This window comes from Oryzias latipes, chromosome 5 (genome assembly GCF_002234675.1).
Source record: "Oryzias latipes chromosome 5, ASM223467v1".
NCBI classification, from domain to species: Eukaryota; Metazoa; Chordata; class Actinopteri; order Beloniformes; family Adrianichthyidae; genus Oryzias; species Oryzias latipes.
Window position 1 is genome coordinate 19,965,535 of NC_019863.2, and position 26,055 is coordinate 19,991,589.

The window sequence follows — 26,055 nt, forward strand, 5'->3', positions numbered from 1 at the left end:
GAATTCCAACACACTGACATTATTATTTTAATGTCAATAGGATTGACAATGCAAACTAAACTGATTTAGGAAGCTGTTTGTGTAATGACACAACAGAAAGCCGGGTTAGTGGACAGCCAATCTAACAATTGGATGACAACGAATCAAATCGTCTAATGAAAGTTAGTATAAAGGCCTATCTATATTTTCCCAAACCTGTTCTTCATGACACATTTCCTTTACTTTTTTGCTAGATGAATAGGAAGTCATTGTAGGCAATCTGCAAAAAATAAAAAAATAAATTGATGCAAAAAATCTAATATTAATGGCAAAAGCTGCCAAAGTAAATGGTAGGAGCTAAATTGGCTAAAGGAGGAAGAATATTCACGTAAAAAATTATATTGGTACAAAAATGCAATACATTCCACAACCAATGATTAAAATCCTTTGTGGAAAAAAAAGCTGAGTTGATATTAATACTGCTCTGAAACATTGTCAGAAAATGGAAAAACAAATATGAAAAAGAAATTGAAGCATCTTTAGAATAACTACCATTTGCCAAAAACAGAAAAACATAAGCCTAACTTTAAGGTTCAAAAGTTTTCTTTAAAATGATTTATAAAGAGTAAATACGTATCTAATAAAAAATCAAAAGCAAAATGACTGATAAAGTGTGTGTAATAAAGCTGGATTTAGCCTCACTATAGTTAGAAATGCAGATTACAGAAATGATACTTGCCAAAAAAAAAGATGCCAGAGGTTAGTTTTAATCTCAAAATGTGCCAACAGCTCAATTCTGGAGCATCACATGCAAAGAAACCCACGACACTCAGATATTGCCTAAAATCTTTACAAACTTTAACTGTAATGACATAAAAATGTGAACTTTGACAGCCTGAGTTCCACGTTTGCTAAATTATTTTGTTCACATGTCAGACGTGCGATGGTTTGGCGAGATGCTGGTGAACCTCCTCACCGTCACACCCAGGATGAAGAAAGGAGACAGAAACTGGCAGCAGTGCAGCTCTCGTGTTTAACACACTTTAAGAAAAAAAAACATGGTTACATTTGAAACAAATGATGTGTAAAATACAGAAAGATCATTTAGAACATAAACATCAATACTTCTCTTAAAGCTCATCTGTTCATTTCAGTGTTTTCAAAACGATACCAATACTGGTGGATCAAACCGAGCTCTGCTGACAGACACATTCAGACTTGACAAAAAACAAAAGTCAATAAAAAACAAACGTACACAGAAAGGCTTTGGCTGTGATTGGCAGGTGTTTTGCACATTCACGCAAACTAAATCAGCCAGTTTAGTGTCTTGTTAACTGAAAACTTGCATCTAAACACAACCAAGTTTTAGTCAGTTTAACAGAGAAAAGCTAAAAGCAGGAAAAAAAAGAGGAGTTCTCACTTTTGAGAACAGAAGTTTGAAAGGGAACAGGGATCTTTCTGGATCACTTCAGTTTAGTGTTGAACATCTGAGCAAAGGAACAAGCTGGAGACCTCTCCTGGAAAAAGCTCAAAGAAAGGTGGATAAAGCCTGAAAAGAAGACTGGAAACTCTTGAACTGACAAGTTATTAGAGGAGAGCAGAGGGAACCTTCAGAGAAATATCTCAGATGTTAGACGCCGACCAGTGTGGATATTTAGGGAGGGAGGAGGTTAGACTTTATTTGCTTCAGCACCCTTGGTGAGGTGACGCAGTTAAGGCCCAGCAGGTCCTCCTTCCACTGGGATGGGGTCCTTGTGGAAAGGCGTCTCCTTGTAGATGAACCAGCAGTTCCCGGCCCACAGGAGGAGGTTCAGGAACCCGAAGATCTGCAGGTGGATAAGAGGGATGTCAGACTTCCAAACTTGAGATAATAATGAACCCACACTCATGTAGACTTCAACAAAGCTGCTCACTAATGATAACAGCATGATGAGCCACCTCTACAAATGTGGGCACTGATCTTAAACTGAAAAACCAAAAAAGGACAAGAATCGTTTTCACCAGACATTCTAAAGAGATTACAGAGCGACTATTATGTTCTGCACACAACAGCTATGAATCAAGTTTCAAAATTAAAGCACCTTCTACCTGACTTGTCAACTAGCTTTTGCTAGTTTTTAGCCCCTCCTTGCACATTTACAGAACAATTTCAAACAGATTTTGTCATTAAATCCAACAAGATTTCACACTTGAGCAGACTGTCAAATAGACTGCTAGAACTGCATCAAAGGAAAACTTTGCATGGATAAGTCAGACAATTCTGGAGACAGACATAATGGTTGCAACGATTTTATACTTTACAAACGCTGATGCTGCAGTGGTGATTCAACCCCTCCCACAGACAGCAGAAGGCAGCTCGAGGATTTCTACAGCTACAAACTAGAGGGAAGTTCACTCTTCTATTCAACTGGTTTGCTTTGAACTCCTGCTCTGCAGCAAGTTACCATTCCTGGTGCGAGTTAAGAAAGTTAAAAGTTCTATTTGGCCTCAATCAAACCCTGCAGAACTGTTTAGCTAGGCAACTTTACAGACATCTCATCGCTGCATCCTTCAGAGATGAGAAAAATGATAGCCAAAAGTATGTTCGTGTGGGGAAAAAAAAAAAAGGTCTGAAGCCAGAACCAATATGCATGAACTCACCACAGAGGCATTGAGGCGGCCCAGAGACGGGAACTCTCCTGGTTCACAGACACTAGTGCACTGAAGCACTAGGTTGTCTGGGTTTGTGGCCCATTTGACGTCAGTCAGGCCTTTGCCCCATGCAGAGGAGGACACCAGCCACAGGAAGGCAAAGGCAGCTGTCACCACCAGATCCTGGTTGAGACCAAAATCAAAGCATAAGTCTTTCATGGTAAAGAGGTTTTGTTTTACATAAATGCAGTGTTGGGGAGAGGATGAAGAGATCTGAACAGATGAAACAATACTGTTCTTGTTTTACCCAATCACAAATGTAACTATTTTTATGATTCACTGATTCGTGATTCAGTATTTGATTGTTTTGGCTGTTTTAAGGTTTTTTATTAATGACCGTAATGTTTTAATGTTTTATTATTTAATGCGTCTGTGAGTTTTAAACTGACTGTGGCTCTTGGCCAGGACTCAGAAAATGTCCTGGTTAGAAAATATGTACACTCACCGGCCGCTTTATTAGGCACACCTGTCCAACTGCTTGTTAACACAACTTTCTAATCAATCACATGGCAGCTACTCAATGCATTTAGACATGTAGACATGGTCGGGATGATCTGCTGCTGTTCAAACTGAGCATCAGAATGAAAGGTGATTCAAGTCACTCTGAACTTTCATGGTTGTCGGTGCCAGACGGACGGTCAGAGTATTTCTGAAAATGCTTTTTTACTGGGATTCTCACACACAATCATCTCTTTGCTTTACAGAGAATGGTCTGAAAGAAAATATCCAGGTATTAGCAGTTCTGTGGGCAAAAATGTCATGTTGATGCCAGAGGAGAATGGCCAGACTGGCTCCAGCTGATAGAAATTCAACAGTAACACAAAGAACTACCGAGGTCTGCAGAAGAGCATCTCTGAACACACAACAGGTCCAACCTTGAGACAGATGGGCTAAAGCAGCAGAAGACCATAATGGACATCACTCCTGTCAGCTAAGATCTGAACTGAAGCTACAATTCACACAGACTTACAAACTGGACAATAATAGATTGGAAAAACGTTGCAGGGTCTGATGAGTCCATTTCTGCTGCGACATTCTGATGTTGGTGACAACATGAAAGCATGGCTCCATCCTGCCTTGTATCAACGGTTCAGGTTGGTGGTGGTGTAATGGTGTAGGGGATATTTTCTTGGCACACTTTGAGGCCCTTTAGTACCAAATGAGCATCCTGACAAGGCCACAGCCTACCTTAGTATTGTTGCTAAACATCTCCACCCCTTTATGACCACTGTGTACTCATCTTCTAATGGCTACTTCCAGCAGGATAAGGCGCCATGTCATAAAGGTGGAATCATCTCAGACTGGTTTATTGAACATGACAAAGACTTCACTGGACTCAATGGCCTCCGCACTCAACAGATCCGAACCCAACAGATCACCTTAGGGATGTGGTGGAATGAGAAATTCACATCATGGATGTGCAACCGACATTCCTGCTGCACATGCGTGATGCCATCATGTCAGTATGGACCAAACTTTCTAAAGAATGTTTCCTTGTTGAATCTATGTCACGAAGGATTAAGGCAGAAAGGGGTCCAACCTGGTACCAGCAAAGTTTACCTAAAAAAGTGGTCGGTGAGTATACTTTTTATGTTTTCTTATGTTTACTGTTGCTGGGTTTCAAATCCCAGACAGGACTATTATACCGTCCTTCGTGTTTGCTTACTTTCACTGGATTCCAGAAAAATTTAGAACACATTTATTGATGTTAGTTTTTTTTTAAAATCATGAAGACATCTTTGATTTCCTTCTTCTTAAGGTGTCCTGCAATCAAGGCTAGAAACAAAGAAAATAGGATATTTTTGAGATTCAGACACCTAAACTGTGGAACCCCACTTCTCTGCAGGTCCGTGTTGTGATGTGAACATCAGCTCTTGGCATCTGAAGTGGTAGAAACCCAGGAAGCAACCTCTCATATCTGTGCTGTTCCTTACGGGTCCACAGGTGAAGCTTTCACTTTGAGCTACAGTCAAAAGTGATCATTAATGGGGGTGTAACATTTAAATAATGTATCCAACCAATTGATCTGCCTGAGCCAAGACGTTAATCAAATCAAACTACATCATTCTAAAATAATTTGAATAGGAAATAAATTGGTAATTAATATTGGAAAATACCATTTGTATTAAGGCCTGGTAGGTTGATTTTATCATAATGTAAGAATGATCAACTGCATCGCAGCAGAGAACACACACGTGATGACAGCAAAAAAGGATCAAGTCATCATTCCAGTCCAATTTGTGGAAACACTTTGAATTTAGCAGACATGTGACCATACAGAGTGGTAGAATGTTCTAATAATGTTCCCTTTGGAGGACTTTGATTTGAAAAATAACAGTGGGCTAAACTTTAGGAAACTAAAATGTGAATGGATTTGCCATTAATTCTTATTTACTTGTTTGTTTGTATACATATTTTATTTACTCTTGATTATCTTGCAAGAACTACAACGAATGTGGAAAACTTCACCTGCACTGTTCAGTAACAAGGTACTTATCTCTGAGTGACGCTGGTTGAAGTTTTGGCTAAGATGTCCTGGATTGATTTTAGGACCAGGAGTCAGATCGTTCAAAATGAACCAATATCGACTATGAATCATATCGTCAACCACAAACTACGATATGAATCGAATTGTTGATAAAATAATGTGTTCCACCCCTAGTAATTAAAGTTATTGGCCCACACAGAAGCTAAACTGACTATGACATCACTGAAATGGTTCTAGTGGATCATTTTTTTGACTAAATCTTAATTCAGAGGTTTCCTTTTTAAGACAGACCTCTCTTTAGAACAGACAGTGTTTGTACCAAAATGGGGCCGCGGGTCGTCTGCCGGTACATGTACTGGAAGCCCAGGTAAAGGACCAGGGTGGCCGTGCAGTACAGGAAGGCAAACACGCCGACGCAGACGAAGAACTCAGCTGAGGAGGAGAAGTCGCCCTGCAGGTAGGTCTGGTTGTTGGCAGTGCTGTTGCAGCTGGGAATGACGTAGGGTTTCGACGGCAACCTGGGGAGGGAAGCAGAGCAGAAGCCCATTCAGCAGCTGCTGGAAGGACTGGTGCTTCAGAATGGTGAGACGGCACAGAGCAGAGCAGCTCACCTGAGCTTCCCTTCTGTCCAAAATAACGCAGCAGAGGAAAGGAGGAGATGTGACATTAGGAGTTACATCACAAAAACACGTATCACAACACACCCCATGGGGGCGTCGTCATCATGAGCTTTGGTCGCTCTGCAGACACAACCCTCCGGAATCTGAGCCAGTTCAACACCTGGACCCATCTCAGTTACAAACCCTGCTCATTCACAGCAAACTTCCACCACATGGTGGCAGCAGACCTAAACTTAGACCCTGGTTCTACCGGTGACAGTGGGACAGACTGGGAGCACTGGTTCCTACACACCTGAAAGGGTATCCAAACACGGGGTTGACGTCATTCTCAACACCAGTCCCAGGGCACTTGACTTTGAAGTGGGTGGTTCCAGAATACCCTCCGGTGGTGGCAAAGGCAAAGATGGCAAAGAACTGTGGATGCAGAGGAGGAGGTGATGTGACTGACAGCAGAACACACTCACAAGCATAAGACATGGTCATGTGTTACATATTTGTCAGCCCGCATATGGACAACCAAAGGTCAAACAAGGCCTCCTCTGTTTTAGCACAATCCTACTCAAACAATGTTCATAGAATTCATAGAAATTCAGAAGTGCAGGAAAAGGGTGATAGATCTCGAGGACGAGAATCAGGCAGCTCTGCCTCAAGTTTCTAAACCTGCAGGCAGAACAGGAAAGGGGTGACAAGTCTATTGGTCAATCCGGCTTCAGAAAGCATCACATCAGCCGTTTTTTCTACGCTTTATTCCGGCCCTCCCCCTTCCTGCAACACTCACATCCTTTTTCCGAACAGGAAACATCGTCCACCCATGTCAAGATAAACACTGCTTTAGTGAGGGGTCATTGGACCAAACCAGCACCACAAACCTTCAAATGAACCCTCTGTATGCTGCTCCTTCACCCCTGTAGGAACCTTTATGATATGTTTGGTTACTCCACAAAAACAGAGGCGAAAACGGCGCAAATACAAAGAAATACATGAGTGGAAGACCCAAAGAAGCACACAGTCCTCCTCATCAGAATGCATGCTGGGGAGGTGCTGAGTGCAGAAGCAGAGGAGTTTGCTTGTACCCCCCCCCCCCCCCCCCCATGCAGTCAGACGTGACTACTGTCTGCAACATTGCAACACAGCACATTTTCAGGAATCCTGACAAAGCACAATCATGGTTTCAGTTAACGATTGGATAAAATCCATACGCTCTTTCATGAATTATACAAACAAGTTTACAGTCAAGAATTTTAAGTCTACCGTATTTTGTTGAAACACACAGCAAACATTTTACATCCACTAAAGTATTTGAGTACTTCTAGAAATCAACCAAAATCACTCAACAGTACTTATAGGGTAATGTTTTATATAAAGTTCATTAAGTTATATTTTATGGAGCAAAACACCTCAAACTCTTGGGAGGAATTAAGTTTATTTCACTAAAGCAGAACCCAGAGCAGCTATGTAGCAAGCATGGTCAGTGCTCAGCTCTAACTCCTCCCAAACTGCAGACAAGGCGGGGGCTCCTGGTCCAGAGCCCCGACTCCCACTGACCACCACATTCCAGCCCATGCTCGTGCTCAGGGAGGGGCACTTCGGATATGAAGCGGCAGGCATCCTATTGTAATAAAAATTTCAAACTTTTATTTAGTCACCAGACCCCAAGTGGTCTGATCCCATTAAAGACTCGCTCCTTTGCTTTTTGTTTTTCTAACATGTTGCGTTTTTCCGATGATGAAGGACATAGGTTAAGAAAATTACGATTAAAATTGCATGTCTTCATTTAAAGTATTTGTAAATCACTACATTCTCTCATTTTACTTTAAAAACGAGCCATCAGAATTGTGCATAAAGCCGTCTATCTTGATCATACAAACAATTTAAAACTGTATGACCTTTTTGATGTTTTACACAGCTCAACTTCCATACAGAGCCAGTGGGAAATCATTACTATGCAATATCCAAAACAATTCTTAGAAAATGTAGGAGGCTACAAACTGAGGGGATGTAGGAACTTCAAGATCAAATTGATAAGAATGACAAAGAACTGTTTCTGTGTCCGTGTGTGGCACTAAACTTTGGAACGGGTTAAGTAATGAGCTCAAACAATGTTAAAATATTCAAGAAAATATATACAGAAACTCTGATTTCAGGATATAAAAAAAAGTGGAGTTAAGGACGAACAGGTGTTTGAATAATTCCAAATACCGTACATGTGTGAACTTGATTGTGGTGAAACATTCAAAGATCGATTAATTACAATAAATGAGTATTACATTGTGTAATGTGCAATAATGATTACAATCAATAAGCTGTCGATTTTCTTCACTTGATCTGCAATGTGTAAGAATAATCACTGGTTTGATGTGATAATATGTTCTATTGATAATAAATGATTACATATCAGTTAAGTGTGAATCATTCATGTTTACTGAAAAGATGTAAGAATTCTTTCTGGGGATAATCAATAAGCACTCAATTTTGTTACTCGATTGTTACTTTATAACTTAATCTGCAATGTGCTGCAATGATATCTGGATTTAATGTAATTGTATTCTGATTATAACCAATGAGTATTACATATCTGTTACATGGTGTGTGATTCACGTTACTGTTTACTGAAATCATGGATGAATGTTTTCTGAAGATAATAAATCATTAATAAGAACTGGATGTTGTAACTTGAAAAGATTCTGATCAGAACTGGATTACAGAAACTATGTAAAACTATAAAATGAATGAACTCAGTAGGGGTGGGATTATAAAAAGATTACTTCTTCCCACTCCTTTTCAAGCAATAAATCAAGCTCCACATGACTTTAGTTTATGATCACTATATTTAATGAAGCAAATGTGACCTAAATGCACCTTTGTTTTTTTTCCTGGTTCTTTTTATCAATGCATGTCATCATTTTTGAAATAATTGTGATACATTTGTGTGATTTTTTTATTCTATTGACTACAATTAATGCTTGAAATGAAATCAATCAATCAAATTAGAAGCAGATCATAAAATGCTGTTGGGTAAAAAAATGATTTGTGATGTAGAAAATCCAAGGGGCAGGCTAAAAGCTCCCTGTTCCGCTCTATCGTGATGCATCCACTTGTAGACGACTAGATCCGTACATCTTTGTTTTCCTCGTCCGAGCTAGCAACTAGATGAAAACTGCACAGCTGGATTCCTCTCCATTTGAGTTGCACCAGCAATGTTGGAGAGAGAGAGTGTAAATAGATGGTTGTTTCACACCAATGGTCCCGCCCACAACTCAGAGGTGATTTTTTTTTTTTAAATGAACTACTGCCGCTCTGCAGAAACTATGTCCTAGAAAATGACAGTTTTTTTTTGTTTTGTTTTTTAATTTAGTCTAAAAACAGAATAACCATACATAAAAAAACCACTGGGAATGCTTTTAAAATAGCTCAAAAGATGATTGGATGGGAACTTTACAGCCTAAAAATAATCCGCCGGGGTCAAAGCGATGATGTAGTTTGACCTAAAACTATAAACTAAATTTAAACGATGAGGAAAGGGTGTTACTATGCTCCTGCAGAGGTTAACACCTGCTGTATACAGTGTACATTCACCTGTAGACGGGTTAATGAGCAACCCCCCCTCCCTCACTACTTCGCCAGCCTACGCCTTAAACACACAGAGGCACGTCGCTAAGCAGCCAAGAGCCTCCATTTCTGGACTATAACTCATTCAGAGAAGTCCCTGAGCTCCTGCTGGGGATATTTCAGGCGTGCATGCAAGCTATGCGACGCTCAGCTGCTGCCCGGGGAACGACTCGGGTTTCTGCTGTCAACTCGCTGCTACAGGGTTTGGTACAGGCAGCTCCAGGTTCTGGAGCATCAGGAGCAGCAGAGGCCTTCTGGCTCAAGACCTGGTTAAGCAAGGCAGTGGACAAACTGCTGCAGTGCTGGCACATCTGTGGTTGTAAAACTGTGCGAGTGTGAGCAACGCGTATCGAACTGAACAACCCCAGGATAAATAAAGGTTCAAATAAAAGGTTGTGAAGCACGCCTTCATGCCTCTAACTGTCATCCAGTTTATGGTGGCAACAGCATTTACAGCCTCCTCTATGTAATTCTGGAAAACTTGAATATACAAGGTCAAATGAAGGGGGAGGGCAGAAGGACTTTTTTCTCTCAATGTAATACAAAGGCAAAGAATAAAACGTGATTTTTTTTAACGAGATATTTAAAGTAGGGAAGCTTTTCTGCTGACCTTTGACCTCAGTTTCATTTACAGAACAGCTGACAACCTACTACCTGAGATCTGGATCCAAGGGGTCCAGGATCTCTGACCTGATCATCCTGGAGGACTGAGAGCTCACGTATATGAGAGTTTCAATAATTTACACTTCAGAAATAACTTTATTTTTAAAAAGGGACCCAACACACCTGAATAAGAGTCTGTCTGCAGGGCCGTGGCTGCTTCAAGGACGGTTGGGAAAGATTGCTCTAATTTGGAGACTGAAAAACGCAGTAACCCGAACACTCACAAACAGGTTCAGTGACGTGACTCACCCATTCCAGGAGCCGAATGAACCCGATAGGCTCCTTCAAAGGTCCCAGATCCAGAGAGAAGCCCGCGACGTTCTTCTGCTGCAATACGACAAAATGCAGTGAGCGCGCGCTACAACATGAATGTTAGCATGTTACCTGTCGGACCCGCCTTAGCAAGTCACTTTCGGGTCGCCTGAAGACCCCGCTTGCTGTCAGTTAGCTAATAGCTGCTGGTTGCTAACCACACAAAATCCTAAGGGTCCACGTACCTGAGTGGAATCCATGACGGCAGTGGAGGGACGGTAGAGTCTAGCTTTGTTGCTGTTTTTTGTCCGTTGGTCTTGAAACAACCGAAAGAAGGTGTGCTTAGCGTTGTGAGGCAGACATGCGACTCCAGCACCGTCAAGGGGGAGTCTGGAACTGCTGTCAAACCCCGCTCACCGTTTTAATAATCGGCACAGGCTGGACGATAAAACAGGCAACAACTTCCGGTCTTTTTTGCAGTAGCAGCGTGTCGTCACACAGCAGGGGCGTTTCTCTGCGTGAAGGACAGGAACGGAATCAAGCGTAGTGAACCAAAGTTTTTATGCAGACAAAGGCTACCTCCGTCTTCATCACGTTTTTAACGCATTTTTAGAAACCTCCCTTCCTTTCTTTTTTCTTTTTTCAAAGATGTGCAAAAAAGAGCCACCCAATGACACCGTCCACAAACTAGGCATTTTTTATTTCCTACTATTATTTTGTTTTGTTTGTGTTTGCCTATAAATTGCACACTTATTCCATTTTGAGTATTTTAACTTTTTTGCATATGCAAGTGAGCCTTTGGCTTCGTATCTCTTTTTCAGGTGTGAATAGCAGCTAGTTATTTAGTTATTTACTTGAGTAACACAATGAAAAAGTGCACTCTATACAGAAGTCCTATTATAATGCATACATAAGGTATAACTTTGACTTTTGTATTAAACGTCAAAAATACTAAATGTCACACTCATACTCTCTTGTCCTTCTTGAGAGAATATAGGATGCTCTTCTGTTTGTCAATTCCCAAAGGGGTAACAGAGACTGACACAGTTTATTCTGTCTTCCTGTTCTGAAGAGCTCTGCAGGACGCCCTAAACTACACTTCAATCCATTCTGATCAGATTAATATTTCTGCATTTATTTATTTTATAACTGTGTTGTTTCCAAAAAATATTGTGAATGTATAAACTTTACTTTTGAATGTACAACAAAAGTTAGATTTTTTTTCCTAGTTAATAAATGGTACACTTTTTTGTACTTCATTTATTAACTAAATAATAAACACTGTATTATTAAGATGATAAACTGATAAGTTACCCAAGAACGTTATTCTTTATTTAAAAATTGTCAATTTAAATTCCAAGCGAAAGATAAATTGTGTCAAATGTTTATCAGTCAATAGGTAACTTGCACGCTTCAACTGTTCCAATATTCCCAGTCAACGTCAAAGCAGCTTCAAGCCCCGCCCCTTCCTTATCGAACCTCTGCTACCGCCATTTTGACCCGCGGTGGCGTTCCCTGACGAAGACTGTGGTTTTTCTTCATCTTTAACATTTCAAACCTTAAGCCGGTAATGACCAAGAGACCAGAAATATATGCTTCACGTAATTCTTTCATCCATTGCGGGTTACGAGGCTCACGTCACGTCAGCAGTTAATTTAATGGCTGCTTCAGGCCGCGAGGCCTTCATAGTTCCGACCAAGATTATTATTAAGTGAACTACATGTTTTAGAAAATCTCAGTGAAATAGCTCAGAATTTGGTTTTGAACTTTAAAGTTAACAGTTTTCGGTCTGACTGTTAACGTCCAGACTTCCTTAACGTATCCGTCAGTCAGTGTCGGTTAGCTTTAGCCGCTTAGCTAACCCTTGTGTGAACATCACTCCTGCGTTATTCTTCAGAAACGGAATATTGTTGTAGGAATTTATGTGGACTTGAACGAAGTTAACGGCAACAAGCGGAAAGACAAGTCCTAATTTTATATAGACCTGAATACTGTTCCGGTTATTCCCCATTATTTCTTGTTGTGAGCGGTCGTCGTTCCGGATTAGCGGCAGACTCGGGTCTCCAATCTCTGAAGTGTTGTATTGTTGTTGTGTTGATGTGTGTTCTGTGTTTTTGCTCTCACTAACCTTCTTCAGTTTCCCCCAGAGTGTCTTTCTTGGTTCCTTAGGTTTTTCTCTGTGAAGATCCTCGATGTGGAGAGTTTGTTGTTGGCAGAAGATTTTTTTGTCCTCTTCAGTCGGTGTTGTAGCAGCACCATCTAAAGAAGAACCCTTTCTCCTGCCTGCCCCACTTTCGCTTGAAGCCCCATCAAGGCAGAGAAGAAGCTGAAGATTTTCCCCCCCACATATTTAATACTTTTGGCACTTTTTTTGCATCAGTTACCCCCCCCCCCCCCCGCTTTGCTCTTTATGCCCCTTCCACTTCATTTAATCCGTTTTTATTAAAAAAAAACAACAACAACAACAACACAACTCAACAACAACTAAAGACTTTTGCAGACGCTGTTGATGTGATTTAGCGATCTGTCGGGAAAAAAGATGTCTCTCAGAGTCTCAGGAAAGGGCTGTCATAGGAAGACCAGGTTCTCTGGGCACTCCATTCCCTTATTCCTCTTGTCTCATGGATCAAGTGTTCCTTCAGGACTCCACACAACAGCGGAGACTTCGTTCACGCAGTGCATTCAGAGGGGAGGCTGCTGTTCAACCCAACCAGGTAAGCCACTCACAGACTTGTAGTTGATGTTTTTCCTGCATCATCTTGTCAGCTGACTGTCATGCCTTCATATTAAATATTAAAGACCCACTCAGTTGAAAGATGTGTTTTTAACATGTTCTTGTGGCATTTTTCTGATTATGAAAGACCTATAAAAGAAAATTCTGTTTAAAATAGCATTTCTGAATATTTTTTGATCTAAATCGGTGTGAATCAGGAGTAGATGAAAAAGGCAGCTTGAAAAGATTGTAATTATGTCATGGAAAAATACGCTACCTGCTCCACAAGGAGGGGGGGTGGTGGTTTGTGCCAACTTTTCTAAATATTGCCACTGCAGAAGGTGTCCTAGAGAATAACAGGTTTCTTTGTTTTTTGGCAAAAAAACTGCATAATCATTAAAAAAGACTAGTTGGAATGGTTTTAAGAGAGCTCAGAATGTTCGGAGGGAGATTTTAAACCTGTGCTGATTATTAAACCTGTCTGGCCTGCAGACAGGTGAGCTTATTGCATTGTGAGACCTCGATCATTGTTTATATCTCATTCTGCAAATAGAATAGAATTCAACTCTATTGTCAACAGCACATGTCTCAAGTACTCAGGAACTAAATGCAGTTTGCATCCAACCAGAGTGCTGTATACACACAAACACACACACAATGTACATGGAAAAAATAGTAGTGATAGGTATTAATAAGTATTTACAGTGTTAAAAATTGACAGTTAAAATTCAACTGATAAAGTCCAGGTAGTGTAAGTGGCAATTCAGTCATTGTGTTATTTTGTGTGTGTGAAAGAATGCGGTCCATTTTGATGTTGGCTGTTGTGTATTCTGTCCAGGGGTGTTGTGTGCTTCATTGTGAAGAGGCAGAGTTAAATTATAAGAGTTTCTGTGAGTGACCCTCTTTTGCGCAGCTTCATGTAAAGCTGAGGGCATTCAATGTAAAGTATTTTCTCTTTCTGCGGTTTGAAGTTTCACTGGAAATTATGAACGCATTTGCAAATTGGCTGTTTTTGGGGGTAGATGTCTTGCTCACAAAAAGTTGAGGATTATCAACGTTTAGAGTTAGTTTGAAAAATGTGTGAAATTTGATCTTTTGTTTTCAAAGAAAGTAGGAAGTTAAGACTTGCAGTTGGGGTTTTTCTGTCTGATTTGACACTCGATCACAGCCTAACAAGTTGACTGAACTTAAAATTTATTTTGTAACAGATTACACAACAATATATAAGTTATGTTATGAAATTTTTTAAGTTTAGATTCATTAAAATTTACATTTTTAGATGGTTTAAATTTGCATTATTTCATTTTACAAATATTAAGATTCTTCAACTTATAAATAAGAGATTATTTACTCTAAGTTTTTAATATTTTCCAACTAAAAGAATACTTTAACTATATTTTTATAATATTATTCAACTCATATAATATGTTAAATGCACTCAAATGTTTTATAAATGATCTAACTCATTAAATGTGTGTAGTATTGAAAATATTAAAATTTCTTCAGCTTAAAATGTTTGGACTTGAAAAGTATTCGAAACAGAGGTATTGATACTGCCACACTACAACATTTTATAAGCCAACATTGATGACAACCAACAAACATGAAAGCCACACAATAGTGATTCCTTAATACACCTTTTTTTAATCACTCTTTAAAAAAAAGACACAAATTTCAGGAGGATGAAGAATCAGTGCAATAAAACTGCAATATAAGAGTGCAACACAACATATTAACAAAAAGTGTTGGTTTTGTAGGGTACGGCAGAAAAAGCAAATGATCACAACAAAAAACAAAAACATTACTTGCATAACACTTAAACTAACAAATTGTCCATTCTGTGAGACTGACTCAACTCTAAATTCTTCAGCGTCATTAAGCGTCTTTTCAGTGCTTTGCTGTCCTCACGGCTCATGACAGCGTTCTGAATAAATGTGAAGGCAAGTTCAAGTTTTTGGGGTACTGTGGGTCCAGAGCATGGATATACTCGAAGAGTAGAAGAAATGAGTCAGGCAGATTTGTGGGACCACTGATGGCAGCATCAGGAGCGTCACCACGACAACTGAGAAGAGAGCCACAGCAGTGTCTGTGAGGTCTGGTCATCTGGAGACTACAAAACAAAAAACACAGATGAGTTCAGACCCACAAAGATATTTATCACACTAATGTCCAAAAGTGACATTCCTGCCACCTGTCCGTTTGAATCTTTTCATGCTAAGATTCTATGTTGGCTTTTAATCTACTGGCTGTGATGCTTTAAGGACCAACTCCAATTAAAATTGCGTTTTTAAAACGTTCTTTAGCATTTTTGAATATGGAGGACATTTATAAAATAATTTAAGACTAAAACTTTGTTTCGGAGTATTTCTTTATTCAAATAATGATTGATCAGGAGCAGAGGAAAATCAGGAGCAGGTTAAAGTCTCCTTGCTCTGCTCCTCCTAACCGCCTCATCTTGGTCTTTGTTTTCCTCGTCTGAGCTACATCTGCCTCAAAACTGCAGCTGCATAGCTCCAATATTGCTCGCCATTGATTTTGAGCCGCTAATGTTAGCTGGGGACCATTAGCTTAACTTCTACTTGTTTGAATATTTATTCTGATTGAGATTTTGAGATAATCAGACTAGGGTTTTTTTTAGACAAGCTTTTCTACCTTTTATTAAGGCCCAAAGCACTTCATAGTCTTGAGTCCCATTCACTCAAGTTCATCCACATTCACATACTGATTGTAGGAGAGCTGTCATGCTAGGCACTAGCCAAGCCACACAGAGAAATATGGACTTTGGTGTCTTGCCCAAGGGCTCTTTAACACACAGGTACACCGATTGGAAATCAAACCCGCTCACAGCAAATTTAATTTTTACTTTTTAAATTGAACTTTTGGTAAAATTAGGATCGAAAAAAAATTAAATTGTCTTAAATTCAGGTGAATGGATCTTGATTTATTTATTTATTTTTTGTCAAAGCAATATAACCTCCCGTCACAAAAGTAAAACATCCTAATATCTTTAACCTCTGCTGCTATTGAGCTCATGCTTGTTGCTGCGGGAAAACGGGAAAGTGCACATTCATGAAGAGTTTACTTGAAAATGGGGATTACTTTAATCATATGGTGGTGAAATCCGGTTGGTGCAAACTGTACAGTTTGCTGAAAAAGGTTGAAACTTGGCACGGTGGCGATCAAATCGCACATATAGCACAAGAAACTGTGGACTTTGTTTTCTTTTCTTTGTACATACAATCCTAAATTAGATTTTAAGTGTCCTTAAAAATCCTTCAATTTAACCTTTGTTAATCAGTAGACGCTCTAGACAGGTCGACCGCTCTACTTCTGTTCCACAGATGCCTCGTACACCCATCTTGTTTTCTGAAGTTTACAATCTAGAGTTAAAAAATGACTTGGATGAGATTCACCATAATCTTTTTGGTTTGAACAGAAAGAGTCCTGTTGGCCCTGAAGACCACAACCGGCTGCTGGGTCCCTCCCGTGCCCCAGTGTTACTATGACCAACCATGGAGATGACTGCTACTTCTTTTACTACTCCACCTGCACCAAGGTGAGCTGCTCCGCTGCCCCGCACCACCATGCAGAATTACTTCCTGTTAAAGTAAGTGGCCTGACGAGTTTACCGGTTCTGTTGTAGGGTGACAGCTGCCCCTTCAGACACTGTGAAGCCGCCATGGGTAACGAGACGGTCTGCAACCTCTGGCAGGAAGGTCGCTGTTTCCGCCCCACCTGCAAATTTCGCCACATGGAGATCACGGTGGGTGGAGTAATCCAGATTCTCTGGACCTCTCCTTTAATTTTTGTCCCCTGGAAGCTATACATAGCTCTAAAAACCATTGATGGAAGGGAGAAAACGTCTTAAACTGAGTTAGATGCTCCATTCCTGGTTCTTCTGGACAGCTTTTAACGAACAACAACAGAAATCTAAACCTTGTGACAAAGTTCAACTGTTGAAAGTTTTCCATTAACTACTTGCAAAGAAAATTTACTATAAATATTGCTTCTTTTTAGAAGTGAATATAGAAACCTTCATTCCTGCTGCTACATGTCTTAAATGTCATCCACAAAACAGAAAAACAGAAAGGAGATCCCCTGTTACTGGGAGAACCAGCCGGCCGGCTGCCAGAAGCCTCACTGCGCCTTCTTTCATGAGAAACCGCGCTGCATTCAGGGCCTGTTCGTCCCACCGGATCAAAGTAAGTGAACAAGAGTCACTGTGTTGGAATCTAACCACTGCTACTGTTTTCACCATTTTTCATGAGAGAAAACATGCAGAAAGTAAAAGTTATGTTTTTCTTTATTCTAACTTGATTTGGAGGGTTTTCCTTAAAAGATCATAAATCATAAAGTTATATCAATAGATATTTGGAATTTAATTATTTACTGCGGTGCTGATATATCAGTTTTTTGTGCTTAAGTTGATAAACCTTTTAAACTCATCTGATCTGTACTGACAAAACTTTTGAACGTTTGACACTGTTGGGGTAAATTACAAGCCAGAGGAACAGAGTTTGATCCTCAGTCCCTCAGAGGAAGTTCCGCCCCCTCCCCAACAGGCTGGGTTTAGCTGCAGAATGGTTCCTTACCCTGAACCAAGCTGCAACAGAAAAACTGGGGCTTAATGATGATGACTGTGGTTCTTCCAGGTCAGAACAAGAATGAGGAAGAGCACCTTGAGGACACACCCGCTGCCCCACCTGTTGTTCTCGCCACCTCCACTAACCCTCAGCTTAGAGGAGTCATCAAAACAGAGACGACGGAGCCTGTCCCAAGCCCCACCCACCCCCCTGTAGTGATCAATGCGGCGGATGATGATGAGGACGAAGATGGTGAGCTTCAATTGAATTTTTTAGCTGCCAGTCAGAGATGAACCGTTTTCAACCATGGGACTCTTTTGTGTGTTTCAGAGGAGGGGGAGGACAACAGAGTCGGCCCCTCACCCAGGAAATTACAGCGAACAGGTTGGGTCCAGTTAAAACAGTTTACTGTACAGCTTGGTATGCTTCTTCTGGACCAATGTTGTGATGTGTGTGTGCAGGTGAAGCTCTCACATTTGGAGTTAGCACTCTGGAGGAGATCCGTCTGAGGAAGGCTCTGATGGCCAGCATGAGGACTGGTTTCGGCCAGAGAGCTGAAGGCGTCGCCAACGGGGAGAAGGAGAACATCCAGGCCTTCTTCAGAGCGACATCGTCTCAGTCCAGAGGTAGAAAGGCCGTCTTCTAGACTCGATTTGTCCTTGTGTCCTGTGGTGTTCCTCCAAGGATCCAGACTTTAAAGTGCTCTGGTCTGTTCTGTTTCATAGCAGGCCAGCCTGGATCTGAAGTCATGGTCCGGTCCAAGAGGGGGGTTTCAGAAAGGCTTGGCCTGAGGATGCCCCACACTGGTAATGTTGCAGGCTTCTTCTAAATCTCAGAAGCTGTTGATGAGGTACGAGGCTGATCCGCTGATTATCTGTAGGCGGAAGAGGCAGAGAGGGTCTGCCGCTGAGGAAGAGTCTGGCCGAGCGTCTTGGAGGGGTCCTTGAGGAGCCATCAGCACCCACTCTAGAAGGTAGTGTAGATCACAACACCATGTTCAAATGTCCTGGACAAGAAAGCACCCTAACTGTTTGCTTTTATTTGTGTTTAGCTTTTTCAGTTAAGTTTTGAGCTTGAAATTTACTCAAAATCGAATGCAGCAATTGCTAAACACAGGGCTCCAGACTGCGAGCAATTGGTCGCATTTTGCGACCAAAATTTGAGAGTGTGCGACTGAATATTACCTCCAGTCGCACATGCGCGACCAGTAAATTTGCCTCCCCCACCCTCCGTATTTTTTATACATCAAACGTGGAAGGGGCACGTCAATGATCAATGAAATAATTAATGAGACGCAAGCGCACACGGACGCAGGCAGACACATACACTCGCGCACATACTCATGAAACGCGAGCACGTACACTCTCGCGTGATGCCTGTGTGCGAGGCGGCCACTGCGTGTGAGAAGAATAGGGACAGCCACTGTGAGTGGCTAAAATGCGTGTAGGGGGAGGGGCCTAGAGATAATCGAGTGCGCGTAAACATCTGTGGGAAGGAAACGGAGAGACAAATATCAAAACCTGATATGTGCGTCTTAGCTATGAGTAAGCGAACTATTGATTCGTTCTTCCCACCTGCGGCTAGTGTACCAGTGCCAGAGTGTACAGCAGGGGTCTCAAACTCGCGGCCCGCAGGCTATTTGCGGCCCCCAAGATGATATTTTGCGGTCCCCGCCTTAATATGAAGGTTTAATGTTACTGCAGCCCGCCAGTTTTAATGAATGACACTTTTCATCTTCGTGCACGGAGATGACCAACCAATCACAGTGGGGTATATGACTCTTGGGGGCGGGACAGTGACAGGGCTTGAAAGCAGGAAACCTGACAGCCCCCTCCCCGGACCACATTAAGGAGTTCCTTACTTTCCTTTAGAACGTATTTATTCGCTCGTACTTTTCTGAATACATGCAGTCCGTGCTGAACTTTTCTCTGGGCCGCACAGAACCGGAGGAAGGTTTAGGTTTTGGTTACGGTTACGGCGGCGCAGAAAACGGTCCTGCGCGGTTGTTACGGCAGCACAGCGCTCCCGCGGGAGTCGGGTCAGCTGAGGAGAATAAATGTCCCACACCTACATGCGTGACAGCTAACGGGGCTTGAACTTTAAACATGTGCGAGCAAAAACAACATTAGTTTTAGACTCACTGAAAATACGTGGGGAAAATGCAACGATAGACGTGTTTGAGATGAACCGGCGGCTCGCCTAGATCGTTGGGGAGACCGGGGGGGGTGGGGGGTGGGGGGGCTGTGAGATGAAAGCGAATCTGCAGCAAGACTGAAGGAGGACAGGAAATTGGAATTGTCCTTAACATTCAATTTAGTTTTAATATTCTTCTCCCCCTTAGTATGATCTGTGTTATTATATATTTTATGATTATTTTAATGTTTTGTGATGTATGTAGCCTTTTTTTTAATGAATTGGTATTTTAAATTATTTTAATTAATCACTCCACTGCAAAAACCATCAGGACACATGTCCCATAATGCATTGTTTTGTAGTCTGTAGGGCAGCTTTCAGTCAGTTCAGTTTCCAGCTGTGTCCGGGTAGGTTTGCCCCTTGCTCCCACCCCTTTCTCGATTGACAGTTGATGTTGGAGCAAAAACAAAAATATATGTCACACACCAGGTGATCTGCGCAGCGTTGAGTTCACCTGGGTGATCTCAAACACGCTTATTGTGCATCTTGGCTGCACCTATTTGGTGTCACAAAGATAAATTTGTACTGTCATGACAGCGATGCTTTTGTTTTGTTGCATCTTCAAAAGTGCAGAATAAAATGTGACACTGAATTTGAAACAGCACATTGTAATTTCTGCATCTATTATTAAAGCACTTATTAGTAATACAGTGGAAATTAGTAGATTTGGTTAGAATGTTGATTTACGGTATGCGCCCCTAAATTTTCTGGTTGCGCCCCTAAAATTTTCAGTTAGGGGCCACTGTGCTCCTAGTGAAAAAAGTTAGTCTGGAGCCCTGTAAACATGAAAATTTGAGGGTCTTCAGTGAGTGAAATGTGATGCTGGCTTACCAATGTGAACGTGTTGGCATGATTCTAGCAGCATTTCATTTCAGTGTCTTTCTGAGTGGATTTTGTCTTTTCGTACTTAAAGATGTGCTTCTTCTTTAGGTGCCAAGCCTGTTAAGGACAGACTTGGCTTGTTTTCTGGTCCCGCTGCAGCTGAGCACTCAGGTGAGGAGAGTAAAGTGTAAGCTGCTACCGACTTTCTGCAGGTGAAGCTTACCTGAACAATGTTCCTTCCTCAGGTTCTTCAGCTGAGAAGAACAGCGCTTCTGTGAAAGACCCGGTGCAGATTCGCATCAAAACACTGGAAGAGATCCGACGAGAGAAGGCAGCCAAGAGCCAGAAAGATGCTCCATTAGATGTGTCCCCAGATGCTCCTGCAGAGATCCCAAAGACTGGCACCGCCAGAACCGTCAGGGGGGTCAAGAGAACAGTTTCTGTGAAGGATGCCCCTGTCGCTAACATTAAGACATTTTCTGAGATTGTTCTGTCGAAGAAGAAGAGACAGGAAGAGAAACGGGCCAGAATCTCAAAAACAGCTGAGGGCCCTGTGGAGAAAACTGTGAGCAGAAGCCCGGACGAGTCCGACACCCCTGAAGATGGGAAGGAGGGCAAGGTCAGGGTGAAAACCTTGGAGGAGATCCGTAGGGAGAAGGCAGCCCGGCTGCAGGCTCAGCAGGACACAGACAGCGGGGAGAGCAGAGACCAGGAGGGCCCGGCCAGGAAGAGGAGGCTGCTGAGAGTCAAGAAGCTGGAGACCCAAGGTAAGACTGTTGGTTCAGCAGAACCAAGCTGCCCTGGAAAAGCCCCTCACGTTTCTGCTTACTGACTGAACTGCATGTTTACAGATCCCAGCGGGACATTGGAGGAGACCCCCCCCACGGAGAAGTTGCAGAAGACCGCCAAGGTAAGCCGTGAGAGATCTTTGGTATTATTCAAGCTGTCATTCATGGTTGACAAATTCTTTAATGTAATCAGTTCAGATCTTATCAACATTGCTGCCCCCTCCCTCCTTTGTATCATAGTTGCTTGTCCAGGTGAGGGCTCTGTGCTCTGGCCAGGTCCAGTGAAGAGCAGACTTTAAATGTCGTCCTATTCTATAGCTTTGGTTTTCAAGATCTAGTATCCTGCATGTTTTCCAGTTATTCTTGCCCTCCTCACAGCTGATCGGCTGGTTTGGGTTTGAAATGAACACACCTGATCCAGGTAATAGGCTTCAGGTAGGACATGGATATTTAGAAAACAAGCAGATCTTAAGGACCAGTTTGTTCTAAAGAATATTATTTAAACTCTTACTTGAGGCTGATAAATAATCAACAGTGAAAGGGGAGACGACAGATTTTGTATGAGCACGACGTTAATCTGAGAAGCTCAGGTGACTAAAATCTGGGCTGAGAACATTCCTGATTCCACATAGACGATCGTTCTGTGAAAAACAAGCTGAAGTTTTCCTGTTTTGTTACACAGATTAGATCATGAGATGAATAATTTATTACATTCACATGGGCTTTTGTTGCATAAGCAAAGAATCCTCAATATTTATGCAAATTGTGATGTTTCTCTGCAAACAGCATACAGATAAACCACCTTCATCCCAATGAAACTTCACATTTAAATCCTCTGCACAGTTGTTCGTCAAATCACAGAAACAAAATCCACGCACAACAAACACGTTATTTACAAATTTTATGACTGCTGTCCCATCTTAGTTTTAACATTCTGACAAAATTCCTTTTTTTTTTTTTAAACTCATCAATTTATCTATAAATTACACAGAAAAACTCCCAAGTTGATCATTTTCATTGCTGCTCTGGCTGATGGGGGGGTTGCTCTCTGCATCTGTCTCATCTCTGCAGATGGGCAGCGTCCAGGTCAAGACCTTCGAGGAGATAATGAGAGAGAAACGTCTCCGACAGCAGGAAGGGGAGGAGGAAGCCAGCAATTCACCTGAGGCTGAAGCCGTCAGACCCCCTACGAAGAGGAAGGCCCCCGTTAAGGCCGACCCGGCTTCACCAGAGCCTTCCTCCCCAGCTGACCCGCCCAGAGTTTCTGTCCGCAAGCTGTTACCTCCGAGGTCCAAAGGCACTTCAAACACACAGCAGGGGCCCATTCAAGGAAAAACCGGAGATGTGACTGACTCTAGAAGCACCACGCCCCCTTCAGAGAACCAGAACCAGACTGGGTCCACAGAACAATCTGGAGAGTCCAAAGGTACTGAACTGCTCTGCAAACCTACACCAGCGTTAGCTTCATGTCTGACCTGTTCAACTCTAATTCCAGTGAGACCCAAACTGAATGTGAAGCCCTCCGTTGTGAAGCTCGCCACGCCACTGAGGCCAGCCCAGAAGAAGAGGGGGGCGGAGCCATCGGCTGTGGCTGCAGTCAAACCTCTGAACAGCACCGCTGCAGTCCAGGAAGCCCCACAGGAGTCCACATGCACGCCCTCACAGGTGCCAGACACTCATTGACCTGAGCTCAGGTGCTCTGGGGCGGTTCTGGACCGAACCACAGCAGAACGGTTGCGGTTGTAGTTTATGTCTGTGCATTTTGGGTCTTCTTGAGCTCTGACTCTGACCCCCGCTCTGTGAGGAGCTCAAAGGTTTGATCAGGTGGATTCTGACCGGTTGTCTTTTCTCACAGGTTCTTCCGTCTTCCGAGGCTTTGCTGAAATCAGCTGTTCCTCGCTTCTCCACCCCCCTGCAAGAGGCGAGCCCGGGGGAGGAGGAGCTGCAGACGGTCCCTGTCTTCAAGCAGAGTGGAGGCCAGAAGGCAGGCGTGGCCATCAAAGAGACATGCTCGGTCCCTCACAGGTACAGAAAAACACTTGGGTCTGATGCTTTGATGGCAGTTCCGGGGGAGGGGGGTATCCACTCTCATTCACGGGTTTGTGTCTGTCACTCCAGCCCGTCAGTCAGAACCACGACCCAGTCCAGAGCCAGGCGGACCAGCACAACCCGCCCCACCTCAGACTCTTCGACCCCTGCCGTGGACGACTTCGAGGAGCTGATCAACCAGTTCACTGACGATCACCTGGACGGGGACGTTGATCCTGGACTGGGGGAGGACGACCTGCTGCAGGAGCTGTCAGAGATGATTGACAGCTGAGCACCAACACAGAGCTTGATCCGGGTTTTAGAGTCTGAAGGTTTTTACACTTTTAGTCCTAAAGCCTCATTGTGTCAAGAACTGAAGGATTGAGCTGGCCCAGGGGGGGTTAGACTGGCTGAACATGGACCCCCCCTCCAACCATGACAATGAAAAGGAAGATGAGACATCCATGAATTTAAAAGCTCCCATCATGCAGCTGTGAAATGGGCATGTCTCAGTCAGTCTGCTTTTTCTGAAACGACCCCCCACACACACACACGTAGATCAGTTATCCCCTCAGGAACTTGGTGGAGCGTCCAGCCAATTGTGAGTTCACATGTGAATGTGTGTGTTTCCTGTACAGATGTTTGTGTAAATAAGACTTTTAATGAGCTGCTGGACCTGCAAGTCTGCTGAAACCCCCTCCCACTGGCAGCACCTGTCACTCAGGTGTCCTCAGATGCTCCTCCCACATTCACCTCAGTTGTTTGACACATTTGTCCGTAAATAAAGAGCAGACTTTTGCACCAGTATTAGATGATGACCTCACAGGTCCCTCCAGGCCTTCAACAGAAGTTTCTCTGTGAAAAATGATGCTGGAAACTCTCATGTCTTAAAGAAATTCAGAAGTGAAATGAAGCATATGCCCCCCCCCCCCCCCCCCCCCCCCCCCAAAAAAAAAAAAAAAAAGGAATAGGACATTTTCCACAGTTCAAATCCAAGATTTAAAAACAATGCTTGAAACCAATAAAAGTCATGTCAATGCTGAATGATGGTGATATATAAACAAAACATTGTTTAAGGGTTCAAACGGTTAACTTTTATTTAAAAGAGTACAAAAATATAAACTCATTTTCCCCCATTTTGTCGTTCTGTAAAATCTGAGGAATATTTAGATTTAGTTTTTTCTTTATGGTTTCAACTGTTTTCTATGTGTTCTTGGAACATTCAAATCCTTCAGGATATTCCTGTGTACTTTCGGTTTGTTTTTTAAATATCAAGCTGTTTTATGGTCATAAAAAATGTAAAGGGAAAAGTGTCAACACTTTCACAACATTTAGTGCTGTTTGAGAGCAAAGGCCTTCAGCAAACTGAAACGGCATACAGATTTTTAAAGACCCATTTCAACTGTTTGAATTATTAAACTGTGTTTTATGATACGTTTAAGTTTTGTGAAGGTTTTTTTTTTGTTTATTTCTGAATTGATAATGGAGAAATAAACAAAAGCAGAAATGAGATCTTTACCAAAATGTGCATCTTTTTCTCATCAACAAAAAGGACATTTTGTTCAGACTTGTCTCTTGGTCTTGTTGGCTCTTGTTCAAAATGCTGCATGTCACTTCCTTAGAAGATCCTTCATCAGAACTTTCAGGGTACAGTTGGTTTTAGCATTTTGAGTCCTGTCCTGCTGTTAATTGCATTTGTGAACAAGACCCCAAGATGCTTGCACTTCAACTTCTTTATTTAGGGTAGGAGGTCTCCAGCTAAGAAAGAGAAGACCAGAGACCCCAATAATGCTGAGTATTTATATGGAGTTTCTCCTGTAGGCCCAGAAGTGTAGACAACAAATCACACAGGAACAAATCACTAACTATAACTATATGATTTAAGCAAAGCCTCTGAAGACTATATCTAATGAAAACCACCAATCACATTCTTTGTTAATACAAATGTTGATACCAGTAAGTCATTTCTGGGTGTGTCTCTCGCTCTCTTACTTTTCTATCTTTATTCCCTGCTCTGTTTAAAAAAAAAAAAAAAACAATATTTGTGCACAGAAACTCTGAATTTGTCGAATAAACTCCTCTGAGATGAAAGATGAATGTTTTTTTGACTGAACTTTAAATAAGGAAAGTTTTTGCTCAATAAACAATCCAAGATTAGAAAATCCGGATGGAAAAACTACACAATGCTCACACCAGCTCCCTGCTTTTCACGACAGGAAGCTCTGGAATCATAGAGAAATCAAGCTCTCCTGAAGAGTTGAATTGAAGAGCCTGAACTCTGTGTGAAGGCAAGTCCGGCTGTCTATGTGTCCATCCATCCATCCATCCATCCATCCATTTTCTTAACCTGCTAGATCCCTTTCAGGGTCACGGGGTTGTCCAAACCTGCTGCAATTCAACAAGTCAACAATTTTAATGCAAAAGCAGAACACAGAACAATTACAGTGAGAATGCCAATAATTAATAACTATATAAATAAAAATTAGAATACAGACTGCTTATATGCATCTATGGCTTTCTCGTTTACACTGTTAAAAATAGTGCATACGTAAGATTCTATTTCTTTAAGTCCTACAGAAAAAAAAGAGTGGTTTTTGGTTAAGAAATAAACATTTACCAACAATAG

The 26,055-nt window shown here is 42.0% G+C and overlaps 2 protein-coding genes across 3 annotated transcripts; one reads left to right on the forward strand and one right to left on the reverse strand.

The window, feature by feature from the left end:
- Positions 1-725: 725 nt before the first annotated feature.
- On the reverse strand, positions 726-12,557 carry LOC101158102 (synaptophysin-like protein 2). 2 transcript variants are annotated; one of them, XM_011475220.2, is made up of 7 exons: positions 12,431-12,557; positions 10,548-10,816; positions 10,300-10,374; positions 6,071-6,192; positions 5,478-5,676; positions 2,620-2,793; positions 726-1,805 (listed from the first exon to the last, which is right to left on the reverse strand). In XM_011475220.2, the coding sequence occupies exons 2-7, from the start codon at positions 10,560-10,562 to the stop codon at positions 1,692-1,694; spliced, it is 699 nt and encodes a 232-aa protein (XP_011473522.1). In that variant the 5' UTR covers positions 10,563-10,816; positions 12,431-12,557; the 3' UTR covers positions 726-1,691. The 2 variants fall into 2 exon arrangements, with proteins under 2 accessions (XP_011473522.1, XP_011473521.1); XM_011475219.2 differs by having other exon boundaries at positions 10,300-10,377.
- On the forward strand, positions 12,533-24,360 carry zc3h11a (zinc finger CCCH-type containing 11A). The gene is made up of 16 exons (XM_011475222.2): positions 12,533-13,016; positions 16,452-16,571; positions 16,659-16,778; positions 17,094-17,217; positions 17,668-17,850; positions 17,929-17,982; positions 18,060-18,224; positions 18,324-18,404; positions 18,479-18,571; positions 20,722-20,784; positions 20,859-21,380; positions 21,465-21,523; positions 22,473-22,827; positions 22,897-23,066; positions 23,257-23,426; positions 23,520-24,360. The coding sequence occupies exons 2-16, from the start codon at positions 16,518-16,520 to the stop codon at positions 23,719-23,721; spliced, it is 2,415 nt and encodes an 804-aa protein (XP_011473524.1). The 5' UTR covers positions 12,533-13,016; positions 16,452-16,517; the 3' UTR covers positions 23,722-24,360.
- The last annotated feature ends 1,695 nt before the right edge of the window (positions 24,361-26,055 follow it).